The 12,099-nt window shown below is 45.6% G+C and overlaps 1 protein-coding gene across 2 annotated transcripts in view; it reads right to left on the minus strand.

The window, feature by feature from the left end:
* The window catches only part of Mcc (MCC regulator of Wnt signaling pathway), a 261,754-nt gene that overhangs the window by 33,796 nt on the left and 215,859 nt on the right, over positions 1-12,099 (minus strand). For both annotated transcript variants that reach the window (XM_076856650.1, XM_076856651.1), the window contains exon 12: positions 10,042-10,225. In XM_076856650.1, coding sequence (XP_076712765.1) covers positions 10,042-10,225 — 184 coding nt within the window. The remainder of the gene's footprint in view (positions 1-10,041; positions 10,226-12,099) is intronic.

The raw sequence follows: 12,099 nt of genomic DNA on the forward strand, positions 1-12,099 counted from the left end.
TGTAGAAACCAAAGCTCAGAGACATTAAGTGGCTGGCGGAGTCATGGGGCTGAAAGTGGTGTAACACTTGGCTGAGGATTCTTACTCCACAGCTCTGTCCTCTTCCCAAGGTTCCTGCAGCTAGAAGCCAGGCAAGAAGCAGGGAGAGGTCTCCACAGCCTGCCCTCTGCATCTTGCACTGGAATGGGGCAATTCCACTCTTGCACATGAAGGAGACAAAGCTGGGTGCAGTGGCCTGTGACATGGGAGGCTGAGGCAGGAGAATCCCTGAAGTCCAGAAGTTCAAGGCCTGCCTAGGCAAGACCCTGTCTCAAAACAGAGAAGGCTTCCAGGGAGATGAAGGGTGAGAAGAGAAGGTGGGTTGGAGCCTTCATGGGTTCACATGAGGAAAAGACCACTTTATGGCTCGGGGTGGCCTTTGAGTCAGAGAATAACTTCCAGGACAGCTAACTCCCGAGTACCAAAGACCTTCAGTGTAGCCCTTCACTCCTTTTGTCCCATCATTACAGAAAAGAAGTCACTGGGAGATGAAGTGAGACCAACCTGACCATCTCACACCACCCCTCAGGCAGTGGGAGGTGAGGGAAATGTCCGTGGGGCTGGGCCACAGCGCCCAGGTACTTGCAAAACATGTCTAGATGGTGCTATGAAGGCATATTTTAGATGTGATTAACATTTAAGTCATAAGATGCTGAGTAAAGAAGATGGCCCCCATAATATCCTCATCCAGGTGAAAGCCTTAAAAGACTGACACCCCCCAAGAAGGAAGAAATCACGCCCCCACAGCCCCCAGACTCAGGACTCAACAAGGGCTCGTTCTTGTATCTCCACCCTCACCTGAAGACTTCAGACTTGCCAGCCCATAATCAAACGAGTCGATTCTTTCAGATGATCGTGTGTGTGTGTGTGTGTGTGTGTGTGTGTGTGTAGAAACAGATAACATATTGACACCTCTCGAGCACTCTACTAGATCTACTGCCTATTGGTTCTCTGTCTTTGCAGAGCTCTAACACTGAAGTGCTGCTTTTACTCCTGACCTGAGCGCCTTACGTTTTGTAGATTTCCTATTTCATCACCAGTAAACTGAAAGTCATTAACAGTACCTGCTCTGTAGAGATGTGGGAAGGATAAAATATCACAGAGGTGCTTAGACCAGTGCCCATTTGTACAACAAATGTAGCCGTCATTCATTTATTCAAGATACCAGAGTGCCTCCTGGGCCCTGGAAAAGTCCTTGCCTGAGCAGAACTCCTATTCCAACAGGGGAGCCAAGCAATTGTGTGATTGATGTACTGTGTGAAAGACACAGTACATCAGGCAGTGAGAAGCATAATGGAGCACAATGGAGAGAGACACATGGGGAGGGCAGAGTGGGGTGGGGTCATTGTCTAACAAGGTCTGCAAGGCAATGTTACAACTGAAGGGACCAAAAGGAGGCAAGAAAAAGAGCTATGGGGATATGCAGAGAAAGACTGGCAAAGGACACAGCAAGTGCAAAAGCCCTGCGGCATTGAACTTGACTGGCAGGAATGAGATAGTGGCAAGCCAAGTCAGCCTGGGGAGGAAGAAGGAGAAGAGGTCAGAGAGGAGGCTGTGCACCGTTCCACATAGGATTTTATAAGGATTGCATCTTTTTCTCTAGAATTAGAATGCAAGTTATCGAAGTGGTGACAAAATCCACCTATTACATTTTAACAGGACCCCTCTGGCTGCTATGCTGAAGAGAGATGCAGGGAGGACAGGGCAGAAAGACGGGGAGCCTTTAGGAAGCTACTACAATAGTCCTGGGGAGAGACCGTGGAAGTCTAGCAGGGTGTGAGCTGGGAATGCAGGGAAAGGATAAAAATAATCATTAATGATCACTATTTTGTTTTCTTCAGGTATCTTTTAAAAAGGATGAGAAGGAAGAAGCCACTCTCCCACACCTTGGGTGTTGTTCCATAAAGAAATGATGCAGCTCAAAGAAGCAGGACTGAACATACAGTACCCATAGTGCAGGGCCCTGGGGAGCTGGGTGGTGCATTTAGGGGTACGAGCTGACACATGAGAGGAACTTCCTCAAAAGAGAAAACAAGGGTCCCTCGCTCAGCATCACAGGAAAGCCCTGTCTGCAAACAGCTCTGTGGTGGGTTTGCAGTGCACAGGTGGGACTCAGGAGCTCACCTCAGGCTGTCAGCATTGCCATGGAGAGACAGACATTTTCCCCAGATGAATGAGCAGGAAAATTAAAGCAAACTCAGGTGTTGGCATTGTTCAGCAGGCGTTCCGTGGGGCTGAGCGTGATGTTTGCAGACAAGGTGGGTTTAGAAAGCCAGGCACTGGGGAATAGCAGGGCTTCTCTTCAACTTAGTTGGAAGGAGCCTTCAGGAATGAACTCCTTCCCCATGAAGCTGGGACTCAGCCCCCCAAATCAACTTAAAACTCTAGCCTTTCCTTTCACTGAAAATTATCTTATAAAATTTCAAATGCATAGAAACACAGACAATAACCAGCACCCACGTGCCTGCCACTTACATGACACTTTGTTTTCTTCTACTATTGTTTTTAGAAACACAACTTTCATACTTGAAGCACTCTCAATAGATTTTCATTTGAAATAAAAATTGCAAAATTCAAATAGGACTAAGAGTCATAGTACTCTTCATTATTCTGCAGACCTTGAGTGATACTTCGTCAGATTTTCCACCTAGCAAGATCAGTCTACCTCAAGAGGGATCCCTGGGCTGGCCACATTAGCGATGCCTGGGTTCTTGTCAGGATTAAACATTCCCAAGCCTCATGCCTCAGACCCAGAGAGTCAGGGACTCCACTAGGTGGCCCAGCAATCTGTGTTTTAATAGAGATTCTGATACAAGTTCGAGTTTGAGAACCACTTGTCTACCCCACAGGATAAACCAGCATCTTCTCAGTAACTGGACACCCTCACATTTTCTAGGTAGAGGCCACTATGCTCTCAGGTTGCTTGGGTGGATGCTGCTGGCTTCCAGCACATCTCTGAAATAAGTCTGCAGTATTCTTCCTCTGGCCGTTCCTAAGCTCACAGACTTGAGTGAATTACACAAAATTTCTACACTGCAATAAATAGGAACACTAATGGTTCACACTTCCCCAGGCATGAAAAGGACAGCTTAGGAGTGGCCACAAAGCTCTTGTTCTAGGCAAGGAGCAGGGATGGGGCCCAGATAGCTGGGCCAACAGTCACACAACACCCACCCCAGACCTAGGGATCCTTAAGGGGTCAGCCACTGCAGCCATGTAGAAAACCCCCATCTGAGAAGAAAAGTAGCTTCCACTTGAATTGACTGTTTGGGAGAGCTGGGTGTGGTGGACACCTGTAATCCCAGTGACTCAGGAGGCTGAGGCAGGAGGGTTGCAAGAGGTCAACAACCTCAGCAACATAGCAAGATCCTAAGCAACCTAGTGAGACCCTATCTCCAAAGAAAAGGGGATATGGCTCGGTGGTTAAGTGTTCCTGGGTTCAATCCCCTGCACCCTCCCCTCCCCTCAAAAAACTATTTGGAAGAACAGCTGGAGCTGATCCCTGGTTGGGTAAGAAGGATTTTTGCTATAAGCATAATTTTCAGAAAGGAACTTAAAAAAAAAAAAATGTCAGTTCACAGATCTGACCCTGTTGGAACCTTAGAGCCTTAAACTGCTCTTAAGCAAAGGAAAGTTGAATTTCAAGATAAGCAGCCCAGGGCTGCTCCAGCCTCCCTCTTTCCTTTCCAGGACACCAACAGGGAAGAGATCAGGCGAGGTTAATTACAATCCTGCTTTATGCCCTTAATGTTCCACCACAGAATATGATTATGACAGTGGTGGAGGGAGGGGCAGCCACTGGCCTTTCCTCTGGCCTCCTGCAGACAGGCACTGCAGCCTCCCAAGGGCCTGCTGTCGGCTGCCGGGTGGGGGCTAAGTCATCCATTAACTCTCCCAGCTTGGAACGCAGGATGAGCTCAGCTGTCAAGGGGAAATAAATCACTTTCTGCAGGCTACATTATCCCTCTTCTCCAGGGTGGGAGGCTGGAGGTGTCTGTGAGCAGGATGGGGGAAGGCACACAGAAGAAACCCACAACCCCACTGGTGGCACATGCTTGTATTTTGCTCTGATTGTTTGAGGAGCCAGGCAGGATACATGGGTATCTTTTGGTGATGCTCTGCTGGAGGTCCTGTCATGGTAGCTCATTCTGTATCTGATCATGTCGCACACCTACTGCACATGTAGCCGGCCTGCAGCTCAGTGGAAACACACAGCTGATCGGCTCAGGACCACCCACCCTGTGTCTACCCTGACCACTGTGGGAAGTGCTGTTCCAACTAGCTATCCATATCAAATATCATCTCATCTGTCCCTCTGTACCAGGTCCCATCTCTGTCCTCAAGATGACTCCCTATCTTAACCACTTAAGAATGCTTAACCACTGAGCTCATCAGATGAAAAATTCATTTTTATTTAGCTTGCCTAGGCAGAAAGCTAGAAGAGTAGCCATTTTCTTTTGCTCAAAAATCACAAAGTTTTCCTGGACTTTTTTTATCAGCATCTTACTTAGCATTGGTTGAGATCTAATTTCTACCAAGGAGCAGTTCATTTTTAGAAAGGAAGTGCTATGTACCTAACCACCTGCATTGCTGAGCAAGTGAAATTGATTTGGAGGAGGGTGTTGGTCTCAGTGACACTTGATACTTAAGCTACTCCTAGGTGGCCTCATTTATCCAAGTGGAAGAGCCCTGTCAATTGCCTTTATCTTTTAGTGTTGTGCTGAGGGTATCCCCAGCACCCCCGCCTTTTTGATAATAAAGGGTTTTGCAGCAATGGATTAAAAACATCTAAAAAATTCCAGGCATCCTAGGCTAGTATGCTCTTGAATGACTATCAGAATTCTCTACGAGAAACTGAGGGTAAATGAGGGTAAAGTACTTAATAAATTGTCTTGCAAAATATGAACATGAAAGAATATGCAGTCAGATAAAGTCTTCAGAAACTGCCTGGGTCCAGAAAGTTACTGCAAACTTAGTTGACAGTAGAAGTCAAAATAGGAAGCAGAGACATTTAGGAGATTAAATTCTGCATATTCATTTTTTAAGATGCCATTGTAATGGCGTTGGAAACAAGGCATCTCTAAACAAATACTAACCCGTTCCTGATTTGGTCAAGGATAATAAACCAAGATAGACACCATACACTCCTGACACCATATACACCTGATGGCCAAATTGAGAACATGTATGCCATACCATGCAGTATTCGCAAAGGTGTGGAGGGAGAGGCCCTCTCATACGCTGGCTGTAGAAGAATAACTGGATTATGTAGGGAGGGCTATTTGACATTGAAAACATTAATCATTTCTGAGTCTGCTAATTCATCTTAGAACTGGTCCCACAGAAACTGCACAAGAGAGACAAGCATAAGGACAAGGACAGTGGCTGCCTCTATGTCTGCAATAGTGGAAAACTGGATACAAACATCCCACAAGAGGAATCTGTTGAAGTACACAATGGTATGTCATCCGATGAAAAACCATGCACTACTGAGGAGTATGATGCATATGCCAAAATGTCTGAGAATATAAGGCTTAGGGGGAAGCATGTTTCAAGACAGTGCACAATAGGATCCTTGTAAGGTTAAAAATTAGATGTTGTCATGTTTTTATGGACAGTATATTTTTTTAATATTTTGTTTTTTAGTTGTAGTCGGACACAATACCTTTATTTTATTTTTATGTGGTGCTGAGGATCGAACCCAGCATCCTGCACATGTCAAGCGAGTGCTCTACCACTGTGCCACAACCCCAGCCCTGGACAGTATATTTTTAACGATACCAGATTTGGTCCACAAGCTCTTCTGTGGACCTTTCCTTCTTCACCCACAACTCCTGTGGGAATGGCTATAGCCTCACTCTGCTATGGCCACTGTTATCCCCATGTTTTTTTTTTTTTTTTTTTAAATCACTGCCTTACAATTGTACACAATGGTGGCATTCATTGGTATACATTCTCGCATGCATACAATGTAATTTGGCCATTATCATTCCATTTGGGGTTTCTCTTACTTGGTGCCCATGAAACCTGTCAGCCTCATATGTAAATGAAGGTGTTGTGTTGGTTCTGTCCCCTGGAGAAGGATGCTTGCAGTGAAGAGAAAGTCAGTCATGTGCGGGGGCCACACAGACTGGATGTGGAGGAGCCTGGTGCTGCTGCTGTTTGGGCGTATTGTAAGCCTCTACCTGCTGCCTTCAGCTCAGGTATGCAGCTTGTGCATAGAAGACCTGATCTCTTTCCAGGGAGATCCCTTTCTGTTTAAGCTATTTGGGCACATTTCTGTCCTTGGCAACTCAGGGTCTTTTTCTTTTTTTAAAGGGGGCGGGGAGAGGAGGGGGAGAGAGAGAGAAAGAATTTTTTTAATATTTATTTTTCAGTTTTCAGTGGGTACAACATCTTTATTTTATTTTTACGTGGTGCTGAGGATCGAATCCAGCGCCCCGAGCATGCCAGGCGAGCACGTTACCACTTGAGCCACATCCCCAGCCCATCAGGGTCTTAACTAATAAAAAAAAAAATGCAGTTAAGTATGTGGGCCTACACCCCAAACTGTCTTTTCCAGTGAGGGTCCTAGCATGGAGAACTTTTACTTTGTGTACTATGCATTTTGTAATGTTGGGGTTTAATTATTTATTTTGATGATATGCCTACAGTTATTTTGAAATTGGGAAGTTAAGTCTTAAAAAAAATAAAAGAAGCATAAAAAGTGTTTCATGTCTCTACCATATTCTCAAAAAGTGACAAAGACATCTGAGCAGGAGAGTTGATCACCACCCAGTCATGTCAAGGAACATATCTCAGGTAGAGAATTACCATCACTACTAAGTATTAATTGCTGGGATTTTGGATGGATGCCCTTGATACTTAGATGGGAAATGACTTCCTTTTTAATAAAGGTGATGTTACAGCAGTCAGATCTAGTCCCAATCAAATTCCCTGAAGCTCACTGATCGGGGTGGCAGAGACCTATCCTAATTAGATGACTATTTGAAGCTATTCACCCTTTCATTTGACATAAATCTACGGTCCTCAACTGCTCTTTCTGCCCCAGTGCAACTTTACCTTAATACAGATCAGATTAGAGGGAGAGGGCTGGCCTCTCTGGAGCCCTGTTACCTTCCATTATAATTAGGGGATCATTCCCCAGTAGGAATGACCAGCCAGGCAGTACCCCAGCTGCACGCAGGAACACAGAGGCTCATATGAGGCCGCGGTCACCCTTCGCACATGGCTCAGCCCGGCCCCCACCAAGTGCTAAGACTCGATTCCAGCCTCTGTGAGAGTAGGCTTGCTTGGTTCTGTCTGTCTTGGCTGCTTATCCTTTTGTGGATTTAGGTCAGTGACAACACTCCCATATTATGAGCTGGGACTGCAATGCTTCATGCAAAGGTAGGCTTGATTGAGAACCCCCATTTCAACTTCCTAACAATTTAGCCCATTTGCCTCTTTGCTGTGATATGTTGACAAAATTGCCCAGGCAATCAACATTACCTAGTTACTCTGACCATGAAGACAATTATGTTTCTGATGAAGCAGTTGCTATACTAAAAAAAAAAAAAAAAAAAAATGAAATAAATAGCAAATAGCAATGTCCCTGGGCTTCTTCCAACAGAGCCAACTGAGTTTTATTCTCCATGCTGGTAAACTACCCCTTTGCTGCTCCTTCCTAAAAGGAGCCTCCCTCCTGTCCTCAGGTGCTGACTGTGTGTGTGCCAGAGGCCTGACACACAGCATTCTTTTCCTGAGACGGTGGGTAACAGTGCACAGACTCTCTGACTGGATGGTCTCTGCCAGCTGGTTACAGTGGGAGAAAAGGTGATTTACTGAGACACATAAAGCTCCATAATAGAATACTTTTTTCTTTTTTTCCCATAACTTGACATGGGGAATGTCTAAGACAGAAAGGCAAGAATTACAAATAAGATTGCTGGGATTACTGAACGTGTGAAAGAGAGCTGGTGGTTGGGAACTTCACCCTGCACCCGTGTTTAACGTGAAATATTCCAGTTGTGTCAGGTTCTGTGAATGCGGGGTGCCACGTGAATGTCCTGTGTGTGGTTCTCCTGTATCCTCTTCTCTGAGTTGCCCGGAGGTGAGCAGGAGAGGGAATTTTTAAGAACCGAGTGGAATCAGAGCTAAGGTGGAAGACCCAGTTGAGACTGGGTCATACTTTTGTGAGGTCGTCTTTAAATATAGAGATTCTGTGTTCTGAATTTATCTCAGCCTCTAGAAGTCTACTGCCAAAAATTAAGTTTCTCTGAGAAAAATGGTGTCAAAAATCAAGGCTCACCTATTCCATAAACCATTTCTTCTACCAAATACTTAAAACCGGGATCTCCATTAACAGATGGTGAGAGAACTGCACTTCTGACTCTGAAATGGTCTCCGATTCATATTAAAACAATAAAATTATATTAGGGGATGGGGAAATATGAGAAAATGCACAAACCTCATAAGCTACCAAGACAGTGTACGTTCCTGTCAACCCAATTCACTAATTCAACAGAACAGCCTCACTGACAACATGAGGACTACATCTCTATCTAAACGAACATGGAAATTATAGATTATACACTCTGGAAAAGTCATTAAGAAGCATATGCTTTCTGTGTTTAAGTAGAAGAATATGGTTTCCAGCAAAAAAAGAAAAAAATATGATCTGTGTTTCACTGAATTAAGACAACTGTTGCTGGAGTTGAGAGGAAATAAGTCCCCTTGTGTTTGTGGACACCTGGCCAAGTTCAGTATTGGGACTGTGGCCTCTTGTGGGATGCGGGTCCACAGGTAAATGAGGCACTCGGCTGGGTCCTGCCAGTGGGAAAGAGATGGGAGCATTACACTGCTTTCAGGTACCGAGAAAACACCAGCATTTCTCCTTGGGCTTTTAAGATTCCATCTACCCTTAAGTGATTCTGGTCATTTGGCATGCAAGGACACTGTCCAGGAGTGTTATGAGATCCCTTGTGGTACAGCAGGAGGAACGGTAAGCTTGACATCAAAGTCCTGGATCTCCCTCTGGGCAGCCATGTGACCTTAGGCAAGTCGCTTACAGGGCTCTGGGCCAAGGTTTTCTCATCTGTAATGGAGTACCCTTGTCTTTCATGACTTGGAAATTCCATTAGAATCTCTGACAAAGTGCCTTTTAGACTGAGAACTAGTGTATGAAGGGAAGGAATTTAGGGCTTTGATGGCAAGAAATGATAAGATAACTGGAAAAGGTTTCATTCTGTATCCCCATCCCCCATCCAAAGGGATCAAAGAGCTTCAGCAAATTATATTTCGCGAGGTCTTCACGGCTCTCCTCATCTTTTTCAAGTACCCACTTTAGTTCTCTAGATTGAGATGGGGAACTTGACCTCAGGTTCATGATTAAGAGCTTGCTAAGCACGTGCCGGGAATGTGGCATCACTCTAAGAGGCAAAAGAAAGGACAGGAGAGGCTCTTGCCTGAGAAGAGCTTACAAAGCACAGAGGCACAGGAGGGAAGGAGAGTGGAGTATGGAACTGGGAGAAGTGGGCTGGGCCTGGGGTTCCCAATGACTGTAGCAGGTGGGCCTTCGCCACTCCAGGTGCTAAGAGATCAAGAATTACAAGGAAATGAAGAACAGAGTAGTACAGGAAAAAGAGCATCAGACAGAAATGTAGATTTGTGTTCCATCTTTATCACATTCTGGAGCAAATCACCCTTTTTCTCTTGAATTCAATTTCCATGTGAGCCCAACAAGGCCACTTTCTAACTCTCCATTCTCCTTTTTTAAAATATATTTTCTTTTTGCAGTGCTGGGGATCAAACCCTGGGCTTCACACAGGTCAGGAATGTGCTCTACCACTGACCCACGTGCCCACCCCTCCACCACTTGCTCTGTTCCTCGGACTCCTTGGATGGAGCTGGTCACCGCCTGAAGGGAATTCCGCCTTACCCAAGCCACACAGTCTCCAACTGTGTGTCAAGCCCAGTGAGGAAAAAAGAGGTCCCTCCGGGGACAGGGAGGCCACCCAGTACCTGGTGTGGCTGTTGGATGACAGGCTCTCCCAGGGCTGCACGCTGCAGCCGGCCACAGCGAAGGCTCCTCCGCAGCTGCCGTCCAGCTTCATGAGCAGGGCCTTGGCGGCGTTCTCGGCTGTCTTCCTGCAGTCATGGGCTCGTTTGAGCATCTGAGTGATGTTTTCATCCCCTGACTGGTCGCCTACATCACAGAGAAGCCAATGGATTAATCAAGGTTGGCCTGAAAGAGGGAACAAGCCTGCATAAACACGTCTCAGTGACTCAGCAGAGGTGGCACAGTGGGGAGCAACTGGCAGTGGCCCTTCAGTGAGGAGACTTGCGTTCTGGGCCTGGCTCTGTCCCCGTGTTTGGGAAGGCATTTCTCTGCTCTGGGCTCCACTATCCTCATGGATGAGTGTGATCTCCAAGGTCAGTTTCCAGCTCTCATGTGCTCTGTTCATCCAGGCTCCTGGCTTCTCCTCCCACTCAGGCACAAGGCCACTGGGCATGGGATCTTTGTGAATGACAGCAGGGAGAAACGGAGGCGAAACTGCCATCTCTCTGTGTCAACAACTTCAGGTAAGAGACTGAGGTAGGGCTGAGGTTGTGGCTTAGTGGTAGAACGCTTGCCTAGAATGTGTGAGTCATTGGGTTCTATCCTCAGCACCACATAAAAATAAAAACAAATAAAAATAAAGGTATTAAAAAAAAAGAGAGATTGATGTAGGGGGGCTGGGGATCAGTGGCAAAGCACTTGCCTGGCATGTGTGAGGCCCTGGGTTCGATCCTCAGCACCGCATAAATAAATAAAATAAAGGTATTGTGTCCATCTACAACTAAAACAATATACATTTTTAAAAAATGATTGATGTAGGGCAAAAGAGACCAAGCTAACGGTTCAAATGAGAACTTCAGATTTTCCGTGCTGATGCTATCCCTGACCTTCTCTGCTTGGTAACAAGAGGCCCACTCAAATGCCTCCAGGAGCCAGGAGTTGAGGCTGGAGCAGGAAATGGAGCCTGGTGGGCACCAGCACAGAGTCAGGCAGTGATATCCCAACCTAGGATGTTCACATTTTTCTTGTTTTAAATACTGTGCTGGAAAAAGGCAAAACTTTGGAGACATTAAAAAGATCAGTGGTTGGGGTTGGGGTTGTGGCTCAGTGGTAGAGCACTTGCCTCACATGCATGAGGCACTGGGTTGGATCCTCAGCACCACATAAAAAATAAATAAATAAAATAAAGGTATTGTGTCCATCTACAAATAAAAATATATGCAAAAAAAAAAAAAAAAAGATCATTGGGTTAGGAGGGTGAAAGTGGGAAGGGAGGAAAGAATAGGTAGAAGCACAGTGAAACTACTCTTTCCAGTATTACAATGGTAGACACATTGCATTACACATTTGTCCAGACCCATAGAAGGTATACCCCCAAGAGTGAACCCTAATGTAAATTCCAGACTTTGAATGATAATGATGTGTCAACTTAGGGTCATCAAGTATGATGAATGCATGGCTCTGGTGGGAGCATTATCACTATAATGGCAGAGGCCTTCCATGTGCAGGTGCAAGGGCTAGGTGGGATCTCTCTGTACCTTCCTCTCAATTTTGCTGTGAAACTAAAACTGCCCTAAAAAATAAAGACTTAAAAAGAAAAAGAAATACCAGCCCCAAAAGCCAATCGTTGGCTACCTATAGAGCACATTTTTCCAAATATTTTCAAGTGAAATCATTAAATTTTGCATGATGAACTGTACAGAATGATAAATGTGGAACTGGGTGAAGTGGGCATGGGTGGCTGAGGTACACTCAGCTTCTTACCCTTTGAAGCCACTGCTGAGGCCCAAAGAAACCCTTCCAGCATCCTAGGTCACAGTTCGAAAACCACTGATCTAAATCATCTAGAATGAACGTAATGAATGCTTGTGAAGTCAAGAAGAAACAAAGAACACCATCGCAATAATTGATACTGTGGGTTAATGTCACAGACCAGCTCTTGCTTAGATGGCCTGGTGGGGCACAGTGACAGATCTGTGCCGTTGTCAGCGCGATGGAGTGAGATTTAATGGGGTGGGCTG

The sequence above is a fragment of the Callospermophilus lateralis genome, chromosome 5, assembly GCF_048772815.1.
Source record: "Callospermophilus lateralis isolate mCalLat2 chromosome 5, mCalLat2.hap1, whole genome shotgun sequence".
Lineage (NCBI taxonomy): Eukaryota > Metazoa > Chordata > Mammalia > Rodentia > Sciuridae > Callospermophilus > Callospermophilus lateralis.